Genomic DNA, 15268 nt, shown 5'->3' with positions numbered 1-15268 from the left:
TTTCTATGAGAATTATAATTCTCATACTTAGAACTGTTAATAACTATTTTAATAAATAATATATATTGATTAGCTCTTAATAAGAGATGGCAACATATGGCTACTACCCAAGAGGGTTCATTTCCCTTTTTTCATGTTTATATCCAGAAAAGCCTTGAGAATTTTGCACTTCAGGCAAGATGCCAGTTCCGCAACTGTTTGGTGGAATAAACTTTGTTGTTCAAATTTTCTTCAGTCTGGGTATTTCTTGGACTGATTTTACTTTTAGATGTAAAAAAGGAGGATAAATTTGCTAGGGAATGAACTCATCTAACAATTGGACTTTGTCAACTATACTTCAATAAAAAATTAAATAAAAATTGGACTTTATTGATAGAAATACTTAGAAAAAATATTCAAGGAATTGCAAATAAGCACTATGTTAAAAGCCCTGATTTCCAGGATAAGTTTGGGTGTGAGTCAATGATAAGTGGCATTCCTTAAGAATTTGCATGCTTGTATACAAAGCATGCTCAATTTATCTGTTCTCCTAATATATCCAACTTAATTCAGGTGACAATTTTTATGAGCTCTTAAAAAGCCTCCCCTGCTCCCATGAATTTAGAGGGTTCCAATTTATTCAGCAATAGTTGGGGGTCGATTACAGCATACAACATTTTCTAGTTGGTCTTGGGAATGGCATGACTAACCATGATAAGGAACATGGTCCTAGGAGATTGCAGTCCAATGAGCAAGATAGACATAGATAAGTCATTATTTAAAAAAAAAGAATACCAGGAGAAAGATGTAAAACTAAAATGAGTCTGTGTGATAAATAGTAGGTGAGCCAGTTATCCAAATATTGGAGGAAGACTTAAAAGAACAGGTAGTATTTGAACTCATATTTGAAGAATGGGTCAAATTTTCAAAGATGTGGTAAGGAGGAACAGCAGTAATATCACTAGTACTATTTAATTTGAGGATTGACCTGTTTGAATGAAGTATTTATGTCAGTTTGCTAAGGTTAATTGGGAGATTTACTTTTGCCTTTCTACAGTTAGCATATTTCTATCCTGAACCTGTAGGTGTCTGTGTTCCTTGTGAATTTTTTTCTTCAACATTTTCACCCAGTATTTTTTTAGGAAAAAATGTTAAATATACAGAAGGGTTTCTACTGTTAACATTGTGCTATATTTGCTTTATCACATACTTTAATTTATATATCCTATCTATCCATCAATGAACCTAACTTTTGCCCCCTGTTTTATTTATTTTGAAATAATTATAAATTCACAGGAAGTTGCAAGAAAGTGTACAGGAGGTCTTGGATGTCTTTCATTAATTTCCCTCCAATGGTATCAATCTTTCATAATTATAGTACAGTGTCATAACCAGGAAACTGATGATTTATTCAGATTTCATCAGTTTTACATGCATTCCTTCATGTGTGTGTATGTGTGGGTGTGTGTGTGTAAGTATAGTTCTGTGCAAAATTTGTATCATGTAGCTTTATAGCTACCACAGCAACCAGTATATTGAACTGTTTCATTACCACAAGTTTCTCTTGTGCTACCCCTATGCACACTTCCTTGCATATCCCTATTCTTAACCTGTGGCAACTGTTAATCTGATTTCCATCTCTGTAATTCTGTTATTTTGAGATGGAATCATGAAGTGTATAGCTTTTGAAATTGTCTTTCTTCACTCAGTGTAATTAATGCCCTTGAAATCTTTGATGCGTTTGAAAAGAAATGATAGAAATTAGCATAATTCTCCCTGATTACTTCAGCATATATAGTGTTAACTAGGGTACAATGTTTGTTTTTAAGTAAAAATTTACATACAATGAACTGTACAAATTTTTTAAATCTCTTTATGCTACTGCTGCTGCTGCTAAGTCGCTTCAGTCATGTCCGACTCTGTGCGACCCCATAGACGGCAGCCCTCCAGGCTCCTCTGTCCCTGGGATTCTCCAGGCAAGAACACTGGAGTGGGTTGCCATTTCCTTCTCCAATGCATGCATGCATGCTAAGTCGTTTCAGTCGTGTCCGACTCTGTGCGACCCCGTGGACAGCAACCCACTAGACTCCTCTGTCCACGGGATTCTTCAGGCAAGAATACTGGAGTGGGTTACCATTTCCTTCTCCTAATCACTTTATAGTTTTAATCAAAAGATAGAAATGTTACTTTTTGTAAGGAAATAAGTTTTACTGTATTTTAATATATCTCTAGGTGATTCTATTCATGAATACTGTATAAATTCAAGTATATTTTACAGTTACTTGGTATCACCAAGTATTGGTAGCATTTTAAAAAAATTCTTCAATGATACAGAAAAAGTTAGACATCTGTTAACTTTAAACGGGTCAGTACAAAGCCTACTTTAGTGAGAAACTTATGCTAATATGATGGTGAATGATAAAATATTTGTTACTAGGAAAGATGAGTTTTAAAATTCTTGTGCTGTGGGAAGAAACTTTGAAATATATAAGATCCAACTATTTATTATTTTGCTGCTGACACTTCTTAAATTCCCCATTGTACTTTTTTTATAAATTCTTTTTATTCATGTTTTGGATCGCAGAGTGTAGTTTAGGACTCACTAGTTATTTTAAAGTTTTTGACTTTCAGTTATATTTTACATGGTTTTACTTATGTAGATAATTTTAAGTACACTTTTGTTCCTTCAAGGAGACGAAGCCTTATCTAAATCAGTGCCTGTCACAGTGGATGATGACGACGATGACAATGATCCTGAAAATAGGTATGATTCCATCTGTAAGGATTTCAAAAAGATTATAACACACCCTAGGCATGGGCACAAAGAGCAGCATCGGAATTGCAAGCAGGTTGTACAAACCAGCAGTGCCAGCTTTAGAAAGACTCACTCACAGTCTTCCTCCAAGTTTCAAAGAAAGGCCAGAAAATGGGGAAAACTCAGAAACCTTAAGAGAAAATAAATACTAGCATAGGGTGTGTTATAAATACAGCACTGTCAATTTTTATGTCTCATGTAAACTGTGATAAGTTTTTGAGAATATTTTAATTTTGACAGATTATTTTTTAGTGAAAGTAAAACATGTCTCAAAAATTGGTGACAACAGAAATCTCTATCCTCAATATTTGATTATTGTTTTAAATTGCCATCCAATGTGGTGATCCTATTCATTAAAACCTGTTTAAAGTGGAAAAAAGGAGACTGCTCAGATGTTTAAGATTAAGAAATTGCTTTAAAAATAAGTATCTATTTGCACAGTGTCTAGACTGATTTAGATTTTAACAGTTTTTCAAATAAAATAGAAGTAGACAGTTTGATAGTGTTAACATTAATAATACTTAAAGAACAGGTTTAAATGTGAACATTGTAGTCTGTACAGATTGACTTAACTAAGGGATATCTGGGAGAAGAAAAAAAATAAAGTTACACCCATATCCTAGCAATGAGGAATAAAGTGAAGATATTAAAAAATTTATGTTTTTATATATCTTTTAAACCCTTCCTGAACTAGAAGATCCCCCACACTCATAATCTTCACCATGGAGACAATGTGGTGTAATGGATGGAATTTTGGAATAATGGGCATAAGAATATCTGGCTGCTAGTTCTGACTTTTTTGTGTGATCTTGGGCAAGTGATTTAACTACTCTTTGCCAAAATTTTCTGTTCTCTAAAATGAAAAGATTGGATGAAATGTTCTTTGATTAATTCTGGCACCAAAAATCTATGATAGGCTTGAGATTTTACTACAGAGTACTATATTAATCACCCATTTATTCCTAATAGTAAGCTCTAATAACTAAGAAACCATGAAGATAAACATTAATTTTTGTGTCATAATTTTGTAAGGAATTAACTGAATTATTAAATGCTATGGGGCCAGCTGTCACTATCATTCTGTTACATCTTGCTGATGCTGATAAGTTTTTCTATTTCAAAGATCAGCATTCTCCTAATTAATAGGACAGCATTTTTATTAAGGTGAATGAACAAAAATTTTTATTGTGTAGTTTTGAATAGAGCTTCAGTTCAGTAGCTCAGTCGTGTCTGACTCTTTGTGACCCCATGAACCGCAGTACTCCAGGTCTCCCTTGTCCATCACCAACTCCTGGAGTCCACCCAAACCCATGTCCATTTTTTGGAGCCCCCCAAAATAAAGTCAGCCACTGTTTCCACTGTTTCCCCATCTATTTGCCATGAAGTGATGGGACCGGATGCTATGATCTTAGTTTTCTGAATGTTGAGCTTTAAGCCAACTTTTTCACTCTCCTCTTTCACTTTCATCAAGAGGCTCTTTAGTTCTTATTCACTTTCTGCCATAAGGGTGGTGTCATCTGCATATCTGAAATTATTGATATTTCTCCCAGAAATCTTGATTCCAGCTTGTGCTTCTTCCAGCCCAGCGTTTCTTATGATGTACTCTGCATGTAAGTTAAATAAGCGGGGTGACAATATATAGCCTTGACATACCCTTTTCCCTATTTGGAACCAGTTGTTTTTCCATGTCCAGTTCTAACTGTTGCTTCCTGACCTGCATATAGGTTTCTCAAGAGGCAGGTCAAGTGGTCTGGTACTCCCATCTCTTTCAGAATTTTCCACAGTTTATTGTGATCCACATAGTCAAAGGCTTTGGCATAGTCAATAAAGGAGAAATAGATGTTTTTCTGGAACTCTCTTGCTTTTTCGATGATCCAGCAGATGTTGGCAATTTGATCTCTTGTTCCTCTGCCTTTTCTAAAACCAGCTTGAACATCTGGAAGTTCATGGTTCACGTATTGCTGAAGGCTGGCTTGGAGAATTTTGAGCATTACTTTGCTAGTGTGTGAGATAAGTGCATTTGTGCGGTAGTTTGAGCATTCTTTGGGATTGCCATTCTTTGGGATTGCCTTTCTTTGGGATTGGAATGAAAACTGACCTTTTCCAGTCCTGTGGCCACTGCTGAGTTTTCCAAATTTGCTGGCATATTGAGTGCAGCACTTTCACAGCATCATCTTTCAGGATTTGAAATAGCTCAACTGGAATTCCATCACGTCCATTAGCTTTGTTCTAATGGAGCTTAGTCACAGATAAACTCAGGTGCTATTACCTACTTATCTTTTGATTAAGCATATATATCCAGTTTTTTTTTTCAAATTTCATTAAATTTTATGTTACAGGTATTTAATTTTTTTTCTTTTAACATGCTTTAATTCCTCTTCATTTATTTATTTGTTTTCTTGTAAATTATATGGTCTCAAATGTTATTGAAAGGCTAATAATGTTTAAAACATTCTATATCCTAATTTACTTATGGTTTATGAACCTTAATTTCATATTTAACCATCAAATAAGTGTCATTAAGATGCAATAAATTTTTGTTGTAGAGTTTGTCAAAATATAATTTTATCTTTTAAGTTACTTGATCATATCTCTCTCTAACTGGCAGGTATTTATTGAAAGACATCTTTAATTCCATCTTTTATTTGTGTTTAAAAAAGTGCAACCATGTTGAGTACTTTTCAGAAAAATTTTATTTTGAGCATATTTTTCTTTATATCCAGTTTAGTGTGCTTTTATAAAATATGCCATTATTAGCTTGTTTCATATCCAGTATACCAAAGAGGTATGCAATACCCATGGGTTATCTAATGATGGGGATACAATACCTTTTTGAATTATTTTAGTATAGACAATGTACTTGAGCATATTTAAATATGCACTAAGCAACTTTTAAAACTTTGTTTTCAGATCGATAAAGTCTCGGAGTTATTTTTTACCTTTTACATTTTTGAGTAGGATGTATTTTAGTAGACAGCATATTGTAATGATGTATAAATTTGAACACAATTGTGTATAAATTTCATATGCTTTGCCTTTTTAGCTATATTGTAACACATTTTCACTGTTGATATTTATGGACAGGTAAATAGTGTATTAATGCAAATGGTTAATTATTTGGATGCAATAAATATCTGTAAAACTTTTTTCTTGTTCAAGCATTTAATTTTAATTATAATCCCTCTTTTCATTAGAGTTGAAAGAATTTGTTAGAACCAAGATATGCAAGCTACTTCATAGTCAACAAAGTTTTGATATTTCTGAAATTGCGGAAGTGAATACTTCATCATTCTTAAAACATATGTTCTTATATATAACATACAGATTTCATTTAATTTATCTTTTTCGTTTTAAAGTTACAGTAGGTTTTGAGGTAATTTAAAGAACTTAGTCATGTCCTGAATATTTTAGTAGGTGTGAATAAATAAGTTTGTTATTTTAGCATGCTATTATGTAGTATCACTTGTATTTGAAAGTAAATGTATGCTATTGTGAGATAGAATTGTCTAACTTGTAAAATAATATCTATTTAATTCCATTTAGTAAACAATGATAAAAATTACAGGTTGAGCAACAGTTTAACTTTTATTATACTTGTTTCAGCTTTGTAGAAAAAATATAAATAGACTAACTATATTTTGAATTTTGTATAGCAGAATTTACTTCAGATTTTATAACTTAGACTTTATATACTTTTTGAAAGGGAAAATGATATCCATTTGTCAGATTATTTAAATTATACACGTAATTTAAAGTCATTTATTTGAACGTGCCATTATGTTAATGTTGCCTTTCAATTATCTGTTATGTTATTCTTTCATTAAAAGGATATTTAATGTTGTTTATTTTAATACCTGCACTGTGGATTAGCCTCAGTCATAACATAGTAGTGTATTTAAGTTCAGTAGTGATGGTGTTGAGGATTATTAAATCAGGCTTTTCTTTAGAGGTTGCATGTTAAACTATCACCAAAGAATCCATTCCCCTCCAAAAGAATTATTTTCAGAATATTCTTTATTTGTATTTTTTTACAAGGTGTGGAAAATATTTAAAACTAAACTTTTAAAGGAAAAAAACTAGATTGTCAGAATTTTTCCTAAATCCACATTTTTTAAAATCCCAACTTTGCTTAAAATTGGGGCTTTTTATATGTATATCCTCTGCTGCCACACATATGTGTATATATATATACATATACATAAATATATATATGTATATATTTATAGTTGAAAAATGCTTAGTTAGGTCGACTAATACTGCATAGTTTTTCTCATAATTTCTGTCTCAGTGGGGCTAATTTTTTTCATAGAAGCAAAATTTGATGAGGAGATTGCTTAAAGAAATTGCCATTGTTAATAGAATTTCTGCTTCATTATTGTGGGACTATGTTGTAGCCCTAGATTTTCTAGTTATATCATTTGGTACTACTTTGCTTTTCAGATTGGAAAACATACAAAAGATTATTTTTTTTCCCTACTTGCTTGGTGTATTCTGTTGATGCAGGCTCTGTGCTATTAATCAAGCATATTTTTGGAAGTGATTAATGATTCCTGGATGTTTTTCATGCTAATAAAGATATTTGATGATTGTTTACTTAGTTTCAGCAAAGATTATTGACTTGAATATATGTCAAGTCCCTTTGACATATGACTTTGGTTTCCATTTTAAGCACGTTTACAAATGTTCATCTTCTGTATAAGTCTTTAGCTGTTCTCTACAAATTTGCTTAATCTGGAATAATTTTTTTCTGTGAATTTTTTTTCATAGTGCTCCTATTTGATTAGCAAGATTGCTTTAGTTTTCATTGAGCTTGATAAACAAAGATAGGTTTTAAATGAATATTTTACTTGTTTCATGTTTGAATAAGGGTTTTAAATATCTGGCAATTTTAAGGCAGTTTTTTTTTCAATTTGCTTTGTCTTTTCCAGTGCAGGTAAGTATTGTAAGTCAAGTATAATACAGGTGGTCTAGCCACTAGATAGAATCTATCTGAGATATAAACATTATGTTCAGCCTTTTTTTTCCTATTTTCTATTGTTTGGTGATATTGGGACTTTCAGAAAATGAGAAAAAGCTCCCATCCCCACTCCCCAAAAAAGAGAGAGTTTGAATTTTCTAGGGTGAGCACAAAAGGTTCATTTTTATGACTATATAGTCTTTGGATTTTGAAAATAAAATTAAGGCAAATTCTTTGTTTTTACTTTTCAAGTATTGAATATAAAAAATTGAACTAGTTCTTTAGTATGATCAAATTTCCTAAGTTAATATCAATGTTAATAAATTTCTTTTTTTTTTCCATTTATTTTTATTAGTTGGAGGCTAATTACTTTACATCATTACAGTAGTTTTTGTCATACATTGAAATGAATTAGCCATGGATTTACATGTATTCCCCCGTATTAAAATTTTATCTAAAATTGGCTTAGATTTTTATATAAAATCAGAGAATACACGTTTTGTAATTTGAGCCCATGTATAAATTATTAATAAACTTTGAGTTCTTAATTTCATACAGCTTTTATTTTTCTACTCCTAAGATTTTTTTAAAAAGTTAATTTGATACTAATTTTAAGTAAACGATGATGTTTTTCATTAAGTGCAAACATTATAGAACATGTGACTAAAATATTTCAAGCTGTTGTTTAGCTTTTTGGTTATTTAGTGACTTCGTCATTATTTCATCAATAGCACTCTCTTTAGGTATAAATCATTATGCCTTGGTTATATTTTTTTCATAGAAAGGGTCATATCAAGATACTGGGTTGGTCAAAAAGTTCATTCAGGTTTAACCCAGTATCACTTTTGGAGCCTTCTCTGGTTGTCCAGTGATTAGGACTCTGCTTCAACTGCAGTGGGGTTGGATTTGATCCAAGCCTAGCCAAATGGCCAAAAAATATATATATACTAATTTTGAACTAGAGTTTAAAAAAAATACTAATACAAATTTTGAAGATGAGGAATTCCTTTGTAGTTCTATGAAATGTTATATTTTATTCTCAACCCGAAGTATATAATATTTGTTAAAACAAAGCATCCCTCCATACGAGAGGGATATGTGTTCCTCACCCTGTTCTCACAAAAAATTTTTATTGTGAGAAATTTTATTTATTCAACATTTTTTGACTGTAGTCATTTGAATTGTTTTATAGATCAACCTTTTATATATGGTGTGTTGTTTTAGTATTGCATTTACTTAGACAGGTTTTTTTATCTCTAAAACTATAATCTTATTCAGAATTCTCTGTTTTAACTATTCTATTGTGATATTATGCACAGAATGTAAAAAAAATTAAATAATTTGTCACCTTTGTGTATGGATCCACAGTATTTTTGCCTTCTAAAAATGTGGTCTCATTTAGCAATTTTCTTCAACCCTATTTTCAGAATCTTTTGAAAGATAAGTCATAGACTGTTGGGGATATCTGAAATGGTCTATCAATATTTTAAAGATAGTGCATATGAGATAAAAGATGTTTACAACTCTTTTTAAAAAAATCTTTAAAAATGAAAGCTTGAATTCTTTCACATCTAAATATATAATCTTAAAATCAGTGAAATACAGATATCTTTAAAAATGTGACTTTAGTGTATTGCCCTAAGCACTCATTAATTAGCACGGTAGTAATGAATGAGTAGAGAATATAGGACTAACATAGTAAAATTAGTAGCAGATTGGGATTTAGGAGCTTAGGTTGTGCTTCTGGCTTTGCCACTAACTAGCTTTGTTTCTTTGGCCAAGTCATTTCCCCTTTTTAAGCCTGTTTCCTCATCTATGAAATGACAAACTTGGACTCTCAGGTCCTTTCTTCAGCTCTAACATTTTGTGTTGCTTTTGTAATGGCTGTTTCTCTAAAATTCCGTGGTACAAGAGATTCTCTTGATTATTCCTTTTTAAGAAACTCAGTGTTTTGAATAATCGATTTTTCTACCAGCCAAGAGGTGGTTTACTTTCTTTTCTTGTTTGAGTGCTGAAACAAGAGGCATTACTGATTTCCTTTCTAGGTAGGATCAGAATTACTAAAGGCTTTCTTGGCTCGCTCGCTCTCTGTGTGATTGCTCATTTGTCTTTGCATTGTTGGCCTCATTATTTTATTTTTGCTTTATTTTAGTAGCTGATGGTGCAAGGATAATAAGGCATTATCTTATCTTGGTGTTCATTATGTGATTTAGAAGACTTAGCTTGTTTGAGTTTGGGGTTTTATTATTTATTCTTTCATGCTACCAGTTCGATCATTGTTTGTGGGTTTTTACCCTCCTTTCCATATTGTTTTGCCTTCTTCCCCTCTCGTTTCCCTCCCTTTCAGGAAAATGGAGAAGTGGCTCCATTACTTCTGGCTCTGCCAGGTTTTCTGCCACAAGTGTGGCACAACTAGTGCCTCTGATGCTTCTGATAGAGTTGTGACTGCTTTGGATGCTATATCTGCCCCCAAGATGTAATGTCGAGCATTGAGATTCTAGGGGCAGTACCTTGTTGCCTGGATGATTTTCTCAGAAACATCCTGGAAAACCTCAAGAAAGGAAGCTTCAGAGCAAACAGAATCAACTAGGGATCATGACTATACATCTGTCACCTGCATTCTAGCACGGGTCCAGTTGAGACCTCCAAAATGATGCTTTCCCAGCCTGAGCTGGTTCTCAGGTGATGATGTCCTTGAAGTTTCTGTGGCCCGTGACTCAAGATTTAAGGTAGTGGAGTTTCCCTTAAAGAATCTCACTGCAGGCTTTGTAGATGAGACACATCTCACCTCAACATGTTTGAATACTCAGGTTGAAGGTCACCTTCAGCCCTTAGGTCCTTCAAATTAAGTTCTAACTTTGAGTTGTAGGTTATGTGATGGGCTAGTTGTATGATATATAAAGTCTTTGACCTATTGGACTAGAGCCATCAGCCATAATTTATGCAAAATAATTTTATTATTCTTTTTAGGGCTTAATGTATATGGCTATTCATTAGGCTTTCCTTTGCTCAAAAGGGCAAATCTAAAACATCTTAGTGAGGTAAAGCTTAGGGAATCTCCATTACTCTGTATAACTTTCAGTTTGGAGAAAAATGAGGATTCTCTGAAGTTTGTAAATTTTTTTGCTTCTGAAGTGTCCTTGATTGTTCTGCATATTATGACTTTATTGAAGGTTGTTGATTAATCAAGTAATTCTTCAGTGTGTGGATCTCATTTCATTTTCTATGATTTATTGTGTGATTCTTCAGTTGTATAGAATCTTACTATCTTACGTATTTCATATTTCTTAGTTTCTTCATGACAACTGAGAATTTTAGTATTTGTAAGTTTACATGTTTTGACTTTTCATTTAGTAGACTTCTTAGGAATCTAGAGTTTGAAAGAAGAAATATGTGGTTTCCTAAAATTAACAACCAAGTCTTTATAGATTATATGGAGTTTATGACATTTTTTTAAACTTGTAAATGCAAACTAAAATCAGGTGATTGAACTAACCTTTAGAGTAACTAAATTAATAATTATATTCTTGTTTGCTCTTATACCACTCAAATGGTGATATAAGATCTTGTAACTGCATGTAAACTGTTTTTCTATTTATAACCTAGTATCCAGTGCTTCATATTATATGTACACATATGTGCACATACACTTATTCATTCCAAATCTGTGGTTTTACTCAAATTGGCTTGAAAAAGTCTTTCCTTGTTCATGGGAAATGATGATGTGGTATGTATAAAAGATAATTATAGAGAGTTTTTCCAGAAGGATGCTTTAATTAATTTAAAGAGCCACCCTTTATTTTGAAACTGTTTCCTAATTCGTGGAGGATATGTCTGTACTTTACTTTATAAAATGATGAAATAAATGATATTTGGGTTTAATTTTTTTTCTTGGCGAAATGTAAGTTGTCCCCATTTTAAAAACCTTTACTGTGTACAGTCCAAACCATGTACAGTTAGCAAACCACTGGTGTAGAAATTTAAAGTTAGTCTCTCAGTTGTGTCCAACTCTCTGTGACCCCATGGACTGTAGCCCACCAGGCTCCTTGGTCCAAGGGATTTTCCAATCAAGAATAATGGAGTGGGTTGCCATTCCCCTCTGCAGGGAATCTTCCCAACCCAGGGGTTGAACCCAGGTCTCCTGTGTTGCAGATGGATTCTTTGCCATCTGAGCTACCAGTGCAACTCCAGTAGGATTTAAATTGGAATGATCTAATCACCATTTCATTAAAATGCAAATCAAGTTAGAAATCCTCAGAAAAGCTAATTTATCTGCGGTTTCCTCTTGCAATTTGTAGCTCTCTCTGTTGTCTAAATGTTCCTTATCTATCTGTTTAGGAAGGAAGGACTAAAGAGCATATCAGCATTTATGAAAGTGATTAGCTATTTTGTTTGCTTTAGTCTGTCTAGGTGCCTTTGCTATATATCTTTGAATATAAATTGCAATGAGCAATCTATCTTTCAAATAAAATTAAGAAAACATTAACATACATTAACACCTCCTACCATTGAATGAATTCTTTTTTTTTTCACTTATTTTTATTAGTTGGAGTTTAATTACTTTACAATATTGTAGTGGTTTTTGCCATACATTGACATGAATCAGCCATGGATTTACGTGTGTTCCCCATCCTGAACCCCCCTCTCACCTCCCTCCCCATCCCATCCCTCTGGATCTTCCCAGTGCACCAGCCCTGAGTGCTTGTCTCACGCATCCAACCTGGGCTGACGATCTGTTTCACACTTGATAATATACATGTTTCAATGCTATTCTCTCAGAACATCCCACCCTCGCCTTCTCCCAGAGTCCAAAAGTCTGTTCTGTACATCTGTGTCTCTGAATGAATTCTTGATTTAATGTGAGTTCATGTTAATAAATAAAAATAATTTCAAATCTAAAAATAAAAAAAATCTCCTAATTTCAGCTCCAAGATTTTGACTGAGCTAGAGTCATTCATGATTACAGAGTAGATGTTTATCCACATAGAAGCTAGTTCAGGGAAAACCAAGGATCATGTCAACTTTTGAGCCTTTTTATAAGGTATCCCTTTGTTATAGTGATTTATGAATTTATATCTAAAGGTGCAAATTACCTCATATTACACAAAAATTGCTTTTATCTTACACTTTTTGATAACATGAAAATTTATTAGGAATATATTTTAATTTAACATAAGATGGTATTAAATATTTTCTCATGCCTTGAGCAGTTTATTTTTTCATTGGCAAATTGGTCTTTGAGGAGCATCTGGAAAAATTTTGGTATGCTTTAGGCTAATGCATTATCTACTTTTTTGGAAAGTAAAAACTTTTTGATAGTAATTTGTTTTCTTTATGTACATAGTAAATAGCACTCTTGCCTCTTTTCTGCCCTAGTTTGAATATTATTAGGGATTTTTTATTGCTTTAGTATTTTAATATATGTTGTATACTTTCATTTGATTAGAAGAATTTATGCACTACATTGAAATTTAAGAGCCAAAAATGTTATTCACTAGTTTGAGGCACTGTTGCACAATAGTGGTTTATTACACACTGATTTTCTAAGAATATGTTTTACTGTTGAATAAATCCTTTCATGTGGAGTTTTGTGTTGAAATGCCATTTGTTTGAATGAACTGATTTACTATTGTGGGCCTGTCTGATACTGTAGTTGTCAGATGGTGGCAGCAGAGCAAGTATAGGATTGGAAGGATATCCAGCATGAAGTTGCAATTGGTGAAAATAGTAGAAACATCCCTGAGATTTTTCAGTATATTGTGAAATTGAACAGAACTGGGAGAAAATCAGTGCTAAGAGCATTTTCAAAAGTTTTCATTGGTACTTTAAATTAAAATAGACTTTGATAGACTTATATAATAAAAATCTTTTGGCACAATTATTTCTATTTTGATACATATAATTCCATTTGTTTTTAATTTGTAATACTTCACCACCAAATATATAGTTTTTATTGTCTTTTTACTCTCGAGAATTGCCAAGAAGATGCTTTTAGAAGAAATTAAAGCCAATCTTTCCTCCGATGAGGATGGATCTTCAGATGAGTCAGAAGAAGGGAAGAAAAGAACTGGAAAACACAATGAAGAAAACCTTGGAGATGAGGGTGAGTTCCCCAGAGAGAAGTATGAAGTGAAGTGAAGTGAAGTGGTAGTTGCAGTCTTGTCCAATTCTTTGTGACCCCGTGGACTGTAGCCTGCCAGGCTCCTCTGTCCATGGGATTCTCCAGGCAAGAATACTGGAGGGGGTTGCCATTTCCTTCTCCAGGGTCTTCCCAATCCAGGGATTGAACCCAGGTCTCCCACACTGCAGGCAGATTCTTTACTATCTGAGCCACCAGGGAAGCCAGAGAGAAGTATAGGATGTCATAATTTGGTTGTTTGACCAGTTCAGTCTTTGAAGACTGTCTAACCATGAAATCTCTTAATATACATGTTTGAAGTTTATTAAAATGTTTAAAACGTTGCTACCATTAATCCTTTTGAATATCTGGTAATAGCTGTGCAGATTTTGTCAGTCACTGCCAATAAACAGATGGTTTGCAAAGCAACATGTTTTTTATGTTTTAAAAATCTATATATGTATAATGGTGATATTTAATTACTACTTAATGATTGTAATAGATCAAGTGTAATGTATGAGATTGCTTGGTATCAACAATGGAACAAGGTAAGTATACAGCTCTGATCAGTTCCATAAGTCATGATAATTATCTACAAACAAAATACATAGTTGTACAGCATTTTAAAGGAAAAAAAGCTGAAGGTTTTAGTGATTTGTTTTCTCCATTTAGAAGTAAAAAATCAAGCCAATTCTGAATCAGATTCAGATTCTGAAGAATCTAAGAAGCCAAGATACAGACATAGGCTTTTGAGACATAAGCTGACTCTGAGTGATGGAGAATCTGGAGAAGAAAAAAAGATGAAGCCTAAAGAGCACAAAGAAGCCAAAGGCAGAAATAGAAGGAAAGGTAAGACATTTTAATTCTGATGGTGAACAACATACTGGTTCATACTGGTAAAGAGCATATCTGCTCCAATGATTGACCACCTATATTAGGTGAGTGTCTGCACACTGACAACAGCTATTCTGAGAGTGAAATAAAGAATTTAGAGTGGGAAGGTAACCCAGAAACTTGAGAGATGACAAAGAATATTTTTGACCTTTAGTAGTCATATACACTTAGATTAAAAAGATAAATATGACAATAAATAAAACATGCATTAAGGTCATGTGGAAGATATAAGACTGCCTGTAACTACAGGAAGAAATAATGCTTTCCTGAGGAAAGATAGAAAATATAGTTAATTTGGATAGATTTATGCAAGCTTATGTGTAAAACTTATATGTAGCCAGATTAAATTTTTATTACATTAAATTATGTGTCTTTCTGTACTAAGTCAGTTACATGTTTCCATCATGGTAAACATTGAGGATATAAAATAAATGAAGAAATCACTGTTTTATATGATAGTTTTCAACCTGGCTACACATGTAGATCACTTGGGGGATTTAAAAAT

General features: G+C 32.9%; 1 protein-coding gene across 11 annotated transcripts in view; it reads left to right on the top strand.

Annotated features, from left to right (window-relative positions):
• ATRX (ATRX chromatin remodeler) overlaps nt 1-15268 on the top strand; it is a 267954-nt gene that overhangs the window by 109743 nt on the left and 142943 nt on the right. For all 11 annotated transcript variants that reach the window (XM_070462042.1, XM_070462040.1, XM_070462046.1 and 8 more), the window contains 3 exons: nt 2671-2743; nt 13724-13854; nt 14542-14718. In XM_070462042.1, coding sequence (XP_070318143.1) covers nt 2671-2743; nt 13724-13854; nt 14542-14718 — 381 coding nt within the window. The remainder of the gene's footprint in view (nt 1-2670; nt 2744-13723; nt 13855-14541; nt 14719-15268) is intronic.

This window comes from Odocoileus virginianus, chromosome X (assembly GCF_023699985.2).
Source record: "Odocoileus virginianus isolate 20LAN1187 ecotype Illinois chromosome X, Ovbor_1.2, whole genome shotgun sequence".
NCBI lineage: Eukaryota > Metazoa > Chordata > Mammalia > Artiodactyla > Cervidae > Odocoileus > Odocoileus virginianus.
The sequence above is the reverse complement of the archived record's forward strand: the minus strand, read 5'-3'. Positions and strand labels throughout refer to the sequence as shown.